General features: G+C 44.9%; 1 protein-coding gene across 1 annotated transcript in view; it reads left to right on the top strand.

The window, feature by feature from the left end:
• The first annotated feature begins 2466 nt into the window (after positions 1-2466).
• CDYL (chromodomain Y like) overlaps positions 2467-17853 on the top strand; it is a 174463-nt gene continuing 159076 nt past the window's right edge. The window contains exon 1 of the mRNA XM_045551619.1: positions 2467-2867. Within this exon, the coding sequence (XP_045407575.1) occupies positions 2844-2867 (24 nt within the window). The 5' untranslated portion in view covers positions 2467-2843. The remainder of the gene's footprint in view (positions 2868-17853) is intronic.

Genomic DNA, 17853 nt, shown 5'->3' on the forward strand with positions numbered 1-17853 from the left:
TTTTTTAGACTGTAATTCTTTCCCCTTTTGTTTCCATAATGGGAAGAATCACCTTACTCTATGAGTGTGTGTGTGTATGTATATACACATACATATATATGTACATATATCTCTAATATACTAGCTCAACGTCTAAATATGGTTGTTGTGGATGTTTTTCTAGCCTTTCTTCCCCTCTCTCCTTGGCAATTGGTGGTACTGGAGACCCTTTAGAGACAATATATTTAACATTACAGTATCACTAAGCACAAGGCAGAACAAGTTCTGTTCTGAAGGTGGAAATAATTAGGGTGATGGTCATGGGGAAAAAGAAGAAATGTTTATATCTGTATTCGACTATTGGTGTATATAGGTTTATATGTGAGATGTATCTGTTCATTGCTATCGAGGATCCCTTTTTCCTTTTTTATAGTTTATTTTGCTTGTGTGATTTTTAACCATCACCTTCAAGTATTTGAGCACTTGCTGCAGTGCGCGCTAATTGCTTTGAGGCTGCAAATATATAAAGCCCTGGTCCTTGCCTTCAAGGAACTTACAACTTGTTGATGAATTGGTATGCCTGGAGAGAAGACAATAATCAAATATAGCAAATGATGGAAATGCTAAGTGAGAGGAAAGGGGCGCTATTTGGAGGAGGAGATGGGATTTGGCTGGGCCATCTGGGAAAAAGAGGCAGAGCTTGAGGAGCCTTGACAGGTAGATGAGGTGGAGACTTTCGGGATTCTTGTCCAGGCATTTGATAATGGGAATTGGATATGTAGGTATCGGGCTTTCTTGTGGATAGTGAAATTCCCATTCATTGAGTAACACTTCATTTTTAGGTAGAGAATAGTATTAGGGGCCAGAGAGTCAACTTTGAAGATGAGGTCTGATTGAAGCGTGAGTGCTCTGGGAGCCCCCGGAAAGGGAGTAACTAATTTTGCCCAGGAAGTCAGGCTATGCTTTTGAGATGACGCCAGAGCTGAGAGTTTTAGGCTCATAAGGAGGGATCGCAGGTAGAAGCACCTGCGTGAAGAGGACGGCGATTAGACCCATTGTCTCAAGGGCCAGTGTTGTGCATGTTCCTGGGCATGGGGAGGGCAGGAAACTCGGCGGGGTCTGTGCAAAGCCCTCTGGTTGTTAAAATACCGTTCGGGGCACTGACGAACAGGGTTTTAGGAAGAAAACTGGTGGGAGGAGCCTGGTGGCTGGGAGGTCAGTTAGGAACTAGGGCTAGACAGAGCAGCAAGAAATGGGGTGATCAGAGAGGATGCATTGGGAGAAATGTAGGAACTGGTGAAGGCTTCCCGAGGCAGGGCCTGGGGGAGAAAGTGAAAATGGCTCTGCAGTGCCCCGTGGAGAAGTTCCGCTGTGTGCGGCAGGAGGGTTTGGAGTCGCCACTGTTTGGGGGAGCGGGGCCAGAAAGCCCCTTCTTTGCGTGCCCATGGTGAAAGTCCGGTGCCCGGCCGCCAGTCGTGCGGGCCGGGCCGCTTTGCCCGTCTCCCTGCGAAGTGGAGGCAGGGCCAGCCCGCCGCTGCTCCGAGCGTGGGGGCCTGTCGCGCAGTCCACACCGTTCCCCCAGGAGAACCACAGTGACAGCTCCGTTCCATTAGAACCCAGACCTCCCGGAGTCCAGATTCCAGCACCCCCAACTCCGCTTCGGAAAAGGTGGGCGCTCCAAGAGGAACCCGGAGGCCTGGCGCGGGGGAAGCTGCGGGCCGAGCGAGGCAGCCGCGCCCTCGCGCCGCCCTCTGCCGCGCCGACGCCCGGCCCCCGGCCCCCACCCCGGCCTGCCGCGGAGCGAGCGCGCCCGCCCGAGCGCGCCGGGCCACCCCGCGGGGCGCGCGGTCCGGGCTCCGTGTCTTGGCGGCGGCCGCGGGGGAGTCGGGCACGTGGTAGGGAGGGGGCTCCACCTGGCCACGCCGCCGGCCTCTGCGGGCTGGCCCGGCCAGACGGGCGGGCGCGGGCGGCCGCTCTGCGCTGTCCCGGAGCGGGACGTGTGAGGCGGCGCGGCCGCTCGTCGGGGCGGTGGGCTCCAGACGTGGGCCGGCCTGCCCGCGGATGCCTGCCTCAGTGGGCTCCGCCGCCCACCGCCGCGTTCCTCGAGGCCCGGGTCCAGCTCGTCCAGCGCAGGGCCGGCGAGCGCCCACGTCTAGGCGGGCCAGTGGGCGGTGCCCAGCGGGGCCCGACCCCGCGAGCGGGACTTGGGGAAGTCGGAGCCCCGCCCTCGGCCCCGCCGCCCCGCCCACACTCCGCCAGCCCCGCCCCCGGTCCCGCCGCTCCTCCCCTTCCTGCCGGCTCTCCCCGGCCGCCCGCCGGCCGCCCGCCTGGGCCCGGAGCGCAGCCCGTTGCTCCCCTCGGCCGCCCCGCCCTGCCGCCTCCCCGGCCCTCCCGCGCGGGCGGCCCGAAAACCCGGAGCGCGGGAGCGCGGCTCCGCCGGGCCGGGCGGCCGCACTGGGCATGCTCAGTAGCCGGGGCAGGTTTTTCGGTCGCAAGTAGGAAGCTTTTTGCACTACACCGGAGAGGGGAGCCGTGGACCCAGCCGCGCCGCCCGCCCAGCCCGCCCGGCCCGCGCCGGGCGCGATGAGCCGGAGCCCGAGCCGGCCCGCCGGGCAGTGAGCGGGGCGCGAGGGCGCGTTGCGCAGCTGCTCCTGCGCACAACCCCGCCGCCGCCGCCGCCGCCGCCGCCGCCGGCCCGCACTGGCCGCGGAGTGTGAGAGGCTCGTCCGCGCACCGCGCCCGACGCCGGCAGCGGGAGCAGGAAGCGCAGGCCACGCAGGACCCAACTGAAACAAAGTGTCGGCCGCCCGGCGCCCGCGCCCGCCCCGACCCTGCCCCTCCCGCCCGCAACTCCGCCGCCCACCATGGCTTCCGAGGAGCTGTACGAGGTACCTCCCCTCCCCCCGGCCCCCGGGCTGCCCCCGCGCCGCCCCTGCCCGGCCCCGCCACGTCCAGCCCGACGGCCCGGCCCCGCCGCCGGTGCCCGCCGCGCCCCTCCCCCCGCGGCGCTGTTTGCTGGACGGGAAATGTGCGCGGGGCCGAGCCTCGCTGCTCTGGGGCCGCGGCCGGGGGCCTCGGAGTTGTCGGGCGGGGGTGGTCCGGGCCGCGGGGAAGTAGCGCTGACACTAGTGACTTGCTCGGACGGAGCTCAGAGTGCTCTCGGCGTGGGTGGTGGGAGCGAAGCCCCCGTTACCGCTCTGCGGGGACTGTGGGCGGTGCGGGGGGAGCTGTTTTTCCTGACCATTTAATAAGGCGTTGGGAGAGGGTTTTGCCTGTGGTGGGATGAGAGGCGGGACGAGGGGACCGGTGCAACTGGCTCTAGACTCTGCTGTTAGCCAGAGCGATGCAAAATATCGCACTGAAAATGCTAAATGTTGACCACATGCTTTAATTAGGTTAGCATTGTGGCCAGAGCCAGGAAATTTAAATTTAACGCTGATACACCGTCATTCATTTGCGCCGCAGCGTTGCAAATAAGAAAGTGTACAACCAGCACTGTAAGTTAAGGGCGTTGGGTTTGCCAGCTCCAACTTCAAGTTTGAGAGTTATCAGTTTGGATCTTTAGGCATGTTTTGTATGTCTCCATGAAACTTCTTGACGTAAAAGTTGACTTCCTGGGAGTACAGAAGTTTGGAAGGCTTTCTGTTCTTTTGGAGAAATGATTCTCCTGTTTCACATATGTTTATAAGTATATTTTCATAAGAAACATAAAACTTGTGGATACTCTCTAGACTCACCTTTATGATGTGTTTAGGGACCTGAGTGGTTAGGGACTTAATAAGTAAGTGTCTGTAACAAGTAGAGCCCCACTGCCCTGGGTGATCCTTTGGAGTTGTCTTTTCTTCTGGGTGTATTATTGCTGTTGGCATAGAATGGAGCTTTGTTGCCAGCCATGATAGTCTTGTAGCAACTTTTTGTTGCTTTTTAAAAGTGAGTGTTTGCAAAAGTTCTCAGGAGGCTGCCTTTTGTAGAACTAATGGTAAGGTTTTTGCTTCTCCTTCCTTACATTGTATGTGTTCACTGTACCTTAGCTGGCACTGAAATTGTTCCATTCTTTTCAACATTTCACACATTAGCTGTGCCCTACTGTATTCAAGATGCTATCTTAGGTCATTCTGGGATGTAAAAGGAAAAAAAATCTCCCTGTTCTCAAGGAGCTTCCCTTCTAGAGGAAAAGTGGTGTGTGTGGGAAGGCCCAGAAGTAGAGGCTGGGATGCATGAGGTCATCCCAGCTGTCAGTGGGAAAGTACAGAGCACAAGGGCATCAGGGGTTTTAGTTTCTACATTAGATCGTTCTTTAATAACTGTCTTGAGTATTCACCTTTGCATTTGTTTTTGTGATCATAATTATGTAATCAGTTCCATCAGTGTTTGGATGAGAGTAGCACCTTATACGTAAGTTGTACCCTATGTATATAGAAATGATTCTGAAGACCACATTTACCACTGGTGCACTTATGGATTAAATTTAGTTCTTTCTGTGTTTATTCTATGTTTTCAGGTTTTCTACTCACTTTTCCTGGTACAAGTCATTTATAAGTAACATTTTATGCTAAGTGTGTGTTCATATAGCATGTTTATTAAATGCCCCTGCCATGCGAAGGTTCCATGGGGAGATATGGAAATATGAGAATGGTTAATGTTCTCAAAGAGCTTCTGTTGGGGAGGAAATAAGTACATTGTGAAGAAATGATACACCTGCATAATTGAACTGTTGATTATGGCTTTTATTTTAGTTTTGAAAAAGTATAATAGAAGCATAGTTGTAATAAATGTAAATATGTGTGGTAAATACGTAGTGATCAGTATCTTTCAGGGTCAGTTTTCTAACTTCTCCTTTACTTACAACACTGATTATATTATAATCAAAAGTTGACATTTGAAAGTTTTGCATAATAGTTGAGAGTCTAGATTTGGAGTCAGTCAACCTAGTTGTTGAATTCCAACTCTGTCACCTTACCCTTGAAAGCTCAGTTTTCTCATCTGTGAAATTAGGATCAATGCTTCCCTCAGAGCTGGGAAGTTTAAATGAGAAATATGTAAAGGATACCCTGCAATTCCCATAGCAAGCATTCAGTAAGTGATGATTATTATTATATGGTAACTGACCTAAAATGCCTCCCTGAGGCCTGGTTTTGTTTCTAAAGATTCAGAGCTGTAGTGTTTTCACCAAGGCAGTATTTGTGAGGCAGAAATGATGTGCAGTTGTAAATAGCCACTACAGTCTGACAAGGTTGGGAAGAACACTGAGGTGCTTTTGTGCTCAGGTCAGGGGCCTTGTTTTGTCTAGTTATGCCTAAATTGAAATCAAAATTTCACGTTTGGCCTCAAGCTCCCCAAATCTAGAGGGATGTATTGACAAGGAACTGCTAAGTCTTGCTTCTTTGAACTTAACCATGGTATGGTAGGAGGCCAGGTCTGCAGTAGCTAGAACTTGGGTGAGTTACCTAATTGCTGAGGCTTTGTTTTCTCACCTAAAAGAAAGTATGTCCAACACTTAACATGGAGCCTGGTGTATGGTAATAGGTCCTTAGTAAATGTTTAAATGGCTATTGAAACTACGTTTTGTGAATCAAAAATAAGGGAACAGATCCTGGAAAAGATGGGTGGAGCATCAGCCTTCCAAAATTCGAAGAGCTATTACCTGAAAGAGAATCTTGTGCCCTGCATTTCTAGCAGCTAGGATTTGGGGAAAACAGATTTTTTAATTCAGCATAGATTAGAACTTCATAGCTTTCACGAGACGAACCATCCTTTACATCACATCTCTTATGTAAAGGGCCAGAGAGTAAATATTTTAGACTTTGCGGGTCATGTGGTCTCTGTCACAGCTACTCAGTCTTCTTGTGGTGGTGCCAAAGCAGCCATAGACAATTCCTGTATGAATGAGCGCCATGTTCCAATGAAACTGTTTATGGGCAGTAAAATTAGAACTTCATTTTATTTTTATGTATCATGAAATACTCCTTTTTTGTTTTTGTTTTTTTCAATCACTTAAATATGTAAGAACTGGTTCCTAACTTGTGGGTTCCACAGACCCAGGCAGGGGGCTGGTTTTGGCTTGCAGATTGTAGTTTGCTAACCTCTGCTTTAGGTAATCGAAGTCATAGTCTGTTTAGGGACCGAAGTTTACACTAGGGTTGGGGGAAGGTGGAGGGTGGAGGGTAGAATTGTGAAGTGCCTTCTAACTCCAATCCCTAGACTTAGAGCTAGAAGCCACTCTTCCCTTATACATAAATCTATGTGACTTGTAAAGTAACTGTCTCTCTTGAACTTTCTCATCAGTAAAATGGGGATGATGATAAGAATTAAATCCATTATCATGTCAGAGCAATCTGTAGTTGATAAAATGCTCTACCCAAGTGTTAAGTGATTACAGTATTCTATAAAATGTCTTTATCTTCTTCCATTCTTAAAGAGAGAGAGAGAAAAAAAACCCACTCAACTCTAAAACCTTGAAACCACCAAGCCTGTTTTCCTTCTTTGAGATTTGGGATTTCACAGTATCCAGTAAATTGATTATATCGCTAAAGAAAACTGTGAGATCAAGAGGACCTTAATTTATCTAGCAGTGAAGTAACCACTTTGTTCACGTGGGACCAAATAAGGAATGTACACTGTAATAAAATGGAAGATGCGTTCTCTTTGTTTGTCTTAATAATTCCTTTTTTCCTCAGTGGATGTGGAGTTTTCCCCCCGAGAACTATTATTATAGCTAATTTAAATTTCAGTAAGCTTTCAGTGATGTAGTCTTGACCTTCTGAGAAGATATTTATCCAGCACATGCATGTTTTGCTTAATCAAAAATGGAAATAAGCTTTTAAGAATGAAATTGTACCTTGTTTGTAAAAAAGAAATTTTAAAGTTGATTAATTTAGAAGGATAATCAGGATTTGGGGGAAAGGTAAGTCTTTTGAATCTTTCTCCTTACTTTGGATTCCGATTGCTTCTTTCTCATATGCACCACAAAGGTTTTACATACATTAACCAAAAGCACGGTCATAAATAAAATCTAAGTATGTAGCTCAAATGGAAGTCACAAAGACCAGGAAAACCTCCGTGGATGTTGGTTAGGCTACCTGGCTCTAAAAAAGTTGGCATCACCAAAATAAGAAAAAATGAGCTTTTGACTTCTCGAGTTGATTGTGGGGCAGTGAGGTCAAATGTGTGTGTGTGTTTTGAAAATAAATAGACTTACCATGCGAATGGCTGCAAATATTATTCATTTGCCCAAACAATAATGTGGAGATATTTTACGTGCTATTCCTTTTAATTTTCTTGCAATTCCTCTGTACCAGCATAAGTGTTTTTCTGTTTTTACTGTGGTATCTAAGAATCATGGGCTTTTTTTCTCATGCTCTGTAATGATTTTAACCACAGAGCATATTTTCATGGTATGTAGGCAACACTTTCTTTGCCATGTTCTGGTTCACAGTTCGAATAAGAATAAAACCAACCCCCAAATGAATTAAATTTTTTGTAAATAAGGAATGATAGTTTTTATATTGTATGTGCTTGCACGTGGAACATCTTGGGGTCCTTTTACAATATGGATTCTTAGACTCAAACCATGACACTATAATTTTCAGTGGTTGGAGGGAGACAGGAATCTTAGATTTCAAGAAGCTTCTTTTTGGATTCCTGGTAGATATAGGAGCCTTTGGAAACCATCTTCTTTGTTTCAGACCCTTAGGCTACAGGTGGTGGTTGGGAGGGGTGCATCTGCCTAGCTGAAGAAGGGCTTTGAGTGGACCAGGCTGGTCCTTTCTGCAGGCTCCTTGACCATTACAGGTTATTGACTGAGTCATTTCAGGAAGGGAGTATTGAAAACACAGGGTAGTTAGCTAAGGGTGTTGTAATTTCTGTTTTCTGTCTTCATTGCATGACGTGTTTGTCCACTAGGGTGTAAGTGCTTTAAAGTGAGGGATCATTTTCTGGTCATTATTTTTCACAGTTCAAAATATTGCAATAGTTGTGTAATTGCTGAATGACTGTAATGGAAGAGTGAATTGTAGGAATGACTCTCCATTCCTGACCCTTTACCTCGAGGTTCCCCCTCCCCCAGACATGCCACTGCTGTTCGTGTCACACTCACCTGCTTACATGGTGTCAGCTCCAAGACGGAGAGAACGTCTGACTTCACTGTTTCCCACACCAACTGAATCCTCTTCAGCTTTTTAAGCTGGGCAAGGCCTTGGAGTCTGTGTTTGCCAGGGAGTTTGGTAAAGGCCTATTGCATTTGTGTAAAAATTTGTACAAGTACATATGAGTGTTTTTCTGGGGAAGAAGATCAAGAGCTTTCGTCTGATTCTCTGAGGGATCTAACACCCAAAACAAGTATTAAAACTGCTCTTGAGAACTTTAAACTAAAATTTGACTTTGCTGCCCTTCATCAACCACTTTGACATTATTTTAGTCAAACTCATTTCTGTAATGACCTACAGTAAAACTGTATTAAAATCTCAGTGGTTGGGTTTGGAATTTGTGTGCTATTTTTAGTCTTTAAGTGGCTATTCTTGAAATTATATGTACAGAAAGTCTAAAGGTAGTCAACATATAGGACACTTTGACAATGCAAGGACGTTAGAATCCTTGAACCTTCATTCAGCCCTGAACTCACATGCTGCTGTTTTCCAGTGTTTTGTTATTGTTCATGACAAAACCCTGACAAAATGGAACATTACTATTTCATACAATGTTTGTTTAGATTTACCCATATCTTTATCAGTTTCTTTGATCTTCAGTTTTCTATCTCAAAACTTTGTTCTGGGATTATTTTTTATCCCTTAGAGATTTCTACAGTGAAGGACTGTGGATGGAAAAGTTTCTAGTTTTTTATCTGGAAATGTCTTTATTTGGCCTTCATTTTTGAGAGATAGAATTGTATTAATACTTCACATAAAATTAGTTAATTGATTATTTTCTTTCAGCTTTTTAAAGACACTATCCCATTGGCTTCTGCCTTCTGAATTATTCTTGGGGAGGTTGTCGTCAGTGTAGATGTCACTACTTTATGGGAAATCTGTCTTGTGTCTCTGGTTGCTCTTGAGATCATCCCTTTGACTTTGGTGTTCTGTGCTTTTACTGCAGTGTATTTTGTGTGACTTTCTTTTTATTAATAAGCTTGTTGTTTAATAAGCTTGTGGATTTTTGCCTTATCAGTTCTAAAATGTTCTAGGCCAATGTATCTTCAAATACTGTTTGTCCTGTGTATTTTTCTGGAATTCCATGTAGGCATGTATTAGATTTTCTCATTCTTTCCTCCCTGTCTCTTATCCTCTCATTTCCATCTCATTGTTTTATTTTTGTGTGTTGCATTATAGGTATTTCCTTGGATGTAACCTCTAGTTCACAAATGAGCTGTATTTAATCTGTGATTTAATTCATCTGTTGAGTTTTTAACTCCAACAATTATATATATGTGTGTGTGTATATATATATATATATATTTTTTTTTTTTTTTTTTTTTGAGACAGAGTGTCACTCTGTTGCCCGGGCTAGAGTGTCGTGGCGTCAGCCTAGCTCACAGCAACCTCAAACTCCTGGGCTCGAGCAATCCTCCTGCCTCAGCCTCCTGAGTAGCGGGGACTACAGGCATGTGCCACTATGCCCAGCTAATTTTTCTATATATATTTTTAGCTGTCCATATAATTTCTTTCTGTTTTTAGTAGAGATGAGGTCTCGCTCTTGTTCAGGCTGATTGTGAACTCCTGAGCTCAAACGATCTCCTGCCTCGGCCTCCCACAGTGCTACGATTACAGGTGTGAACCACTGTGCCCGGCCAACGATTATATTTTTTATTTGTAAATATTCTGGGATATTTTTCCCACCAAAACTGCAGCTCACTTTTTTAGTCTTTGGTGTTTATCCACTTTTATGATTGAGTCATTCATTATGGTTGGGTTGGAGGGAGTTACTGAGGCACTTGAGATATTTTTCTTGTTTCCTGCAAGCCCAGTAGAGTTAAGAGTTATGGCTGGGTGTGGTGGCTCACGCCTGTAATCCTAGCACTCTGGGAGGCTGAGGCGTGAGGATCACTGGAGGTCAGGAGTTTGAGACCAGCCTGAGCAAAAGTGAGACCCTGTCTCTACGAAAAACAGAAAAATTAGCCAGCCATCCCAGTGCGTGCCTGTAGTCCCAGCTACTCAGGAGGCTGAGCAGGAGGATCACTTGAGCCCAGCAGTTTGAGGCTGCAGTGAGCTGTGATGATGCCACTGCACTCTAACCAGGGCAACAGAGTCAGACTCTTGTCAAAAAAAACCCAACCAAACAACGAAAGAATTAAAAGTTATATTTTATTGAAGATCTCGTTATTTTATAGTGGAAGAGCCCTTTGGAGCCTTGGTTGCTTTTTTGGCCAGAACCTGAAAAAAACTTACTGATTTGGAATTTGTGGTATCATGAGCAAGGATCAAGGGTTTGAGCCAACACTTGATACTTACCTAATGGTATCGAAAATGCAAATAAAGTAGATTTCAAGGGGACTTTACGAAAATAGATTAATTACAACACAATTGCATCTGAAGCAGAATGTTCAACACCTTTGTTCTGCCTGCTTTGCTGTGCAGTCATGCACCGTATAATGATAGTGATGCACTGCGTATATATGACAGTGGTCCTGTGATAATATTGTGTTTTTACTGTACTTTTTCTATGTTTAGATACATAAATACTTACCACTGTGTTACAGTCACCCACAGTAGTCAGTACAGTATCATACTCTACAGGTTTGTAGCCTAGGAGCAGTAGGCTGGCCTGCATGCATAGTGGGCTGTACCGTCTAGATTTGTGTAAGTACATTCTGAGATTCGCATAAGGGTGAAATCACCCAGCAACACATTTTTCAGAATGCATCCCCATCATTAAGCAACTCGTGAGTGTATAAACATACCTCTTCTAGCCTTTCTTTCCCGGAGGTTGGCCTGTTCAGTTGCTCTGAGCTAGTGAGCCCAGAGCTGTTGGCTTGCCTTGTCCACACCTATACAGCCCATTCCTTCCTCTGCACCTGTGAGTTGCCATTTTTCTGGTCAGTGGTGGATCCTCCAGCTTGCTGGCTGCAGAGTCAGTCCTTATTCAGAACCTTATCAGAGTTCTCTACCAGCAGGATCCTCCCCTTCAAATTCTGTGTAACCAAGTTACCTTTTGTTTTGCACTATAATGATGAATTTGCACTTACATGTTACTTTCTCTGGGTATGAAATAACATCATGTGTACTTTCTTCTGGAATGGTTGGCTACATGTCTGTCTTTTGGAGTATGGTAGTGCCCAGTGTGAAGACATGAATGTGGTGGGCAGTCAATAGTGGCTGAATTTTAGCTAAAATACAAATATTGTGGTGACTGGAGTTAGGTTGTTTGAAATTATATCATGTTTGTGAAAATTATGTATTTAGGTATCTTGTTTGAAAAAATTTCTACATGGTGTTTTGGAGGAAAAATAGAATTCTTAATTTGATACAAATAATTGGGGGGAGGATTGTATTCCTAGAAAGAGTATTTGAAATGTTAGTATTAATATGGGTTTGTGTTTAGCTCATTGGTAAAAAGTGCGTTTGTGTGGGGGGATGTTATCTAACAATAGTATTCTCTAGTTTTCGAGCTTCAATATATTTGGAAAATGTGTTGTCATCCTATTTCCATTTGTGATGGGCTCTGCTATGAAGTTTTGTAGAGGTTGGTAGTTTCTAGCGTTTGTTGATAAAACCCAACAATGTTGGTTGCACATCGTGAGTATTGGTTGGTTCAAATGTACTGGTTTTTCATCAGTAGTTTACTGTTCAGGATTTCAGAGCATCACGTAGTTGCATGCAGAAGCATTTCTTATTGTAGCATGTAACTAATGTGGACACTTCAGCTGTTCAGCATATCTGAGAACCGGGACAAAAAGTCATCTTACCTTGTAGAAAGGTGTCACTCCCCACCCCGCCCCCACCCCCCGTGCACACTGGGAGTCTGGATCTCGAGACCGTTGACCTTTATTTTAGGCATAATATGCTTGGATTTAACTGGCTTCCTTAGCATGTTGGTAGGGAAGAAGGATCTGCCAGAGGCACTGTGAGATGATGTTAATGTTTGCTCATGAAGTTAGCCAGAGAGTGTAGCTGGTGATGATGCACTAAGTCCTGGGAAAGAGAGGCTCATGCCAGTCCTGAGCTCCCAGAGCATGTGAAGGGCATGCTCATGAAAAGGAAAGGTGTATGTTGACAAGAGCTATCACAAAATTACGTTGACTTTTATGGTATACTTTGCCACAATGTCCATTTAGTTCTTTCGAGACAGAGGAGAATGAGCAGGTATCCCCGTCAGGAGATGGAGGTGGGAATGGGGAGCAGTGGCCTCCATGAGCCTGACCAGTGTTAGAAATCTCATGTTATCCCAAAACCTTTGTGATGTTAACTATGTACTCCACAGACTTTTTGGGTTTGATATTAATTTTAGGGGAGCTTTTTGTCTTAGGAAAAAAGATGGGGATCTTGCTGCATTGCCCAAGCTGGCCTCAAAACTCGTGGGCTCAAGTGACCGTATCTGCCTCGGCCTCCTGCGTACCGCCATGCCCAGCTGATAGTAAATGTTTTAAAAATACTTACCAGTTAACTCTTCTCCATAGATCCTGAGGCAGTTTGATGTTTTAGGAAGGTAAGCCATGGGTTAGTGGCTTTTTGTATCCCTTGTTCTCCTGCTATGCATGTGTACTCTGGTTTCAGAAGCAGGGACTTCACTGTGTTATCTTCCATAGTGATGCCAAGTAAAGGAAGTATTAGCTGATTTGGTGATATGTAGATGAGAGGATCTGAATTAAGTAGTCTTAAAAAACAATTTTTTAAAAAGCGTATTAGTACTTTTTCTTTTTTTTACCAATAAAGTTTAAAGGTATTTGTTTCCTGTCTAAAATCATCTTATTCCTGTGTGTTCAAGAGAAGGTACACTAGCTGTTTTTATCTCAAGTCTGCCTGCTGATTCTCTATACTTAAAGAGCGATCGTGTTGTTGCTTGGAGTCGGTCATAGGAGTGTTTGTAGAGCCCCTGTTGGAATGGGGGCCGGTCAGCTTCATAATTCCATCATACCCACGGGCTAGACTGAAGTCCCCATAGAAAACTCCTTGTCTTCCAGGGGATTTCCATCCTTCATCTCCTCTCCCCCTCCTGAGTTCTCTTGTCCCCATGTCCAACTCTGGTTCCTCCAACCTGTTTTCATCCCTCTGCCAGGTCCCCTTTGAGTTGAGGCTCCATTCTTCTGGTCCTGGCTCTCGACTCTGGCTTCTGCACTTGTTTATGGCCTTGCAAAGCTCTGGCCTAGGAATTAGGAGATTGGCTGCCCGCATTTGCTTACCTAGCTTGTTATCTGTGCAGTCCAGAGGGAAATTCCCTACCTTACATTACACCTCAGGCACCTGGGGTGGAGTGTAGCCAGCTCTCCACCAGCTGGACTGGTTCCGGAACTGTCTTAGTCCTCTGCCTCCCCTAGTATGCAGATGAGCTTTTGAGCTTAAAGCAAGAGGTAAATGATTATTTTATCACTTTTAAGGATGGAAAGAGGTAGGGTGTGTGTGTGTGTGTGTGTGTGTGTGTGTGTGTGTGTGTGTGTGTGTGTTTGTGTTTGGGGGGTGCTAACTAGACTATGATTTGTTGTGCTCTTCCTTCAGAGAGTGTACATGTATGAGTAAAATTTCCTCCAGAACTCTTTGGCACACAGTCCTTCAACACCACGAATTTCTGCTCACAAATGAGCTTTTTGAGAATGTCTTGATTAAATTGACAGATACATATCTAAATGTGTATTCCTCAGGGAGACAATCCTTCCTAAGTAGCTTCAGGTTGGGGCTACTTAAAAATGATGAGTTTGCAGTGATGATGTAGTTAAGTTTAAAAGATCATGAAAATGAGATCCTGTTGAAGTGTTATGTGTACACCTTGGCAGGAGGAAGTTGAGTGCTGAGACCAGACACATTCAGTTTGCCCAGGAAACTGGTCAAAATCAACAACAGACTGTGGTCCTGAGCAGGGTGGCTTTACAGCAGCGCCACCCCTCACTGTTGGTGGAAAGTTGGCCCAGGAGAGAAGACCAAAACCATGAAGTGGAGGTGAGGAAGGGTTGTTTGAGACTAGGCATTCCACTGAAAGGAAAGCGAAAACCTCAGGGTCCTAGTCTTGGGGCTCTCCATGGCTAAATTCTTTGGCAATGGAGGAACATGCCTTGGAATTTGGTGAACTATTTAAAAAGCTTTTTCAGTAGTGGAACAGGTCTCTCTCTTTGAAGAAAAGTGCTTCCCTTAGAGTTTGAAAAGGAAACATTGGAGCAAGTAAGGACATCATGTGCCCTAAGGCCCCACAGGTGGGTCAGGAACTCTGAAAAGCCTGGAACGCCCTGTCCAGTCCCTGAGCAGTCACTCTGCTGAGTGACTAGGGTGGGGACTGAAAGCAGAAGGGAAATCCCATCCTTCCTCCCTGTGGCTCACCACCATCCAGCACTCAGAAGTGGGGAAGTGTAATGTCTAAGCGAGGCCTGCGTTTCCCTGGAGTCTACGCTCTGCCTGCCTAACAGCACCTTTCCACCCCATTAGGACCTCGTTGATTCTGTGTGCCCTCCTTTCCTGGGACGAGGGATGTTGCATTTTCTCAGTTGCACCTGGTGGGCTGGCCTCCTTTGGGGCCCTCTCTGCGGCGAAGCAATGTGAGCTAGGGCCCCCCTGTCCTGTGGCCATGTGGGGCCTCCCCCAGCCGCAGTGGAGGGCCATGCGCTGCTTCTCCTGTCTTTACCCTTTGTTTGAGGAATGCCATGTGGTACTGAAACATCTGGAGAAGCTCCTGGTTTTCAGCTGCATTTCTCTCGTTAGTGGCACCCGGAGGCAAAGGGACTATGCAGGGAACGGATGCCAGCTATGCTCCCAGTGGGCCCGCTCCACAGTCTGTCCCCAGTGTTGGCAGCCTCCCCTGCAGGCATCTCTCCCAGGGGGCAGGAACTCTGGTGACTCAAACCAAAGCACCTACTGCCTGAGGACCAGGAGGGCTCTGTGGAGTACAGTGTGTGTCAGAAGCTCCTGTCACTGAGAATTGTTTCAGGATCCAGTTACCTGAGCTCTTGCTTCAGAGTCATTCCCAAATCATGTTGTTCTGTTGTTTTCTCTGGCTCACTTGGCCACATGGAGCGTGGCCGTCTTTACTGCTACACCCTGTGTGCCTGCCCCCGCCACACTCCATCATTCAGTGTGGAATCATTCCAGCCAGAAAAGTTTAGTTTTCTGTTCTTAATGGAAAAAATCAGGTGAACAATAAAACCCTTCCGTCTTTCTAAAGCAAATCAACTTTGAACTAGACTAAGCTGCTCTTTACTTGTGGCTCCCCCTCTTCTGCATAGATTGTTTGTCCTTAGGGGAAAATGGGTTTCTCACCCCTGCTATAAGTCATTGTCAGTTTAGGACCTGTCATTCAGTCAGGTTTGCCTGTCTATTGTGTGTAGACAGTGATCATGATACAACAGAGCAATAAAGGTATAGGAAAATTTACTCTTCTCCCTAGTTATATATTTTGGATATACACTGTATTAACGAGAAGCTATTTATTCTTTCAGTAAGCACCCTGTGTTTGTTAAAAGTGGTATTTGAAAGACTCCTTTTAGAGAGTTTATAAATAATACTGATGAAACGTTTTAAATGTGAAGGTAGCTTAAGTTTTTTGGAAATCTTTTTACTTAACAAAATTTTAATGAGCAGTTAACAATAATGTGACCTTTTGCATGCTATGTAAAAGCTTGTCAGAGTTCAGGAGGTGTTACTGCTGTGGTTTAGGGTTTACTTTTTTTTTTTTTTTTAAGACAGCCTCTCGCTCTGTCACCCAGGTAGAGTGCAGTGGCATCATCATAGCTGACTGCACCCTCAACCTCCTGGGCTCAAGCCATCCTCCTGCCTCAGCCTCCCAAGTAGCTGGGACTACAGGCACGCACCACCACGCCTGGCTAATTTTTTCAATTTTTTGTGGAGACGGGGTCTGTCTGTGTTGCTCAGGCTGATCTTGAACTCCTGGCCTCAAGTAATTCTCCCACCTCAGCCTCCCAAAGTCCTAGGATTACAGGTGTGAGCCACTGTGTTGGGCCTAGGGCTTAGTTTAAGGTGTTAGAGATGTTATTTTTCTCTCAGACACATACTGATACCTTAACAAGAACAACAACAACAACAAAAAAAAAAAACACCTCATTTTTCTTTGTATCAGGACTAGAGTTATGAGGATTTCTTAAACTCTTTGTAGTGTAAATTGTCAGTGATGGTAGTTCTAAAAGACAAACTATCCTAATCTGCCCCTTTTCTTCTATGGTCACCAGCTTGGGGTCATTAAGCAGAACACAGAGCAGAGGAGACTAAAGTCTACTGCAGTTTATTGAAGCAGAATAGGAAGGCTCAACTAATTACCTGTAATTTCAAAGGCAGCCAGTAGGTTTCCTGTGCACAGCACCATGGAAATATCTTTTATGAACCTCAAAATGAGTGACTAATTTTAGGGTAGAAAATTAATAAGCTTTGTACAAGATTAAGCAAATTTGCAAGGAGAATGAACTTAATGTAGCATCAGGGATGGCAGTTTTTGGTTGTCATCAAAGATTTCAAATTATGCAGATATGTGTAATGAAGCTGATGAAAACAGAGAAAAGATCAGGGATTGGATTTGTCCAAATAAGTTAACTGAAAATTTTGTCCAATGAACATCAGCAAGTACTCACTTTGGAAAAGAATTGTAAAGTTTGTACAAAGAGGATGAATACAAATGATGATTTGATAACTGTTACGAGGTTTTTATTTTTTATTTTTCCAATACAAACATTGAAGGACTCATGCACGGCAACAAGCATTAACATTAAGAATCAAGAAAGCACCATTGCCAAATAAATCATCATGTGATCTTTGTCACCAATAACATTGTTCATTGTATCATATAATTGATTCCTTAGGTCTAAGAGATTTAGTATGTGGAAATTAGGAAGATTTGAGAATCAAAGAGAGGCAGAGGGAACAAACCTGGGGCCTGGTGATTTTTTTTTTTTTTTTAAATTTAGATGCTTCATTTTGTGTGTGAGAAACGACTTTTGATTTAGAACATATCATCGACTTCACTCACTAGACTTAACGGTTCTGAATTACTTTAGTCCATTCTGAAATCCATGTCTCCTTTAGGGAGTGAAGATTTGGCACCACAGAGGATATTCAATAAACTGTGTTAGAGCGGGAGAAAATATTCACAAGCCACACATCTGATAAAGGGCTAATAATTAGAATTTACAAAGAACTCAAGTAAATCAGCAAGGAAAAAAAACAACCTTATTAAAAAGTGGGCAAAAGATATGAACAGAAGCTTCTCAAAAGAAGAAAGACAAATGGCCGATAAACGTGAAAAAATGCTCAACATCACTTATCATCAGGGAAATGCAAATTAAAACCACAATGAGATATCACCTTACCCCAGTTAGAATGGTTTTTATTAGGAAGTCCAAGAACAATAGATGCTGGCATGGATGCAGAGAGAAAGGAGCGCTTTTACACTGTTGGTGGGATTGCAAATTAGTGCAACCTCTATGCAAAACAGTATGGAGATTCCTCAATGAACTACAAGTAGACCTACCACTATTGGGTGTTTACTCAAAGGAAAAGAAGACTTTTCATCAAAGAGACATCTGTACCTGAATGTTTATTGCAGCACAATTCACAATTGCAAAGATGTAGAATCAGCCGAAGTGTCCATCAATTAATGAGTGGATTAATAAAATGTGGTATATGTATACCATGGAGTACTACTCAGCCATAAAAGATGAAGTGATACCCTTTGCAACAGTATGGATGGAACTGGAGGCCATTTTCCTAATGGAAGTATCTCAAGAATGGAAAAACA

This window comes from Lemur catta, chromosome 5 (assembly GCF_020740605.2).
Source record: "Lemur catta isolate mLemCat1 chromosome 5, mLemCat1.pri, whole genome shotgun sequence".
In the NCBI taxonomy this organism is placed as follows: domain Eukaryota; kingdom Metazoa; phylum Chordata; class Mammalia; order Primates; family Lemuridae; genus Lemur; species Lemur catta.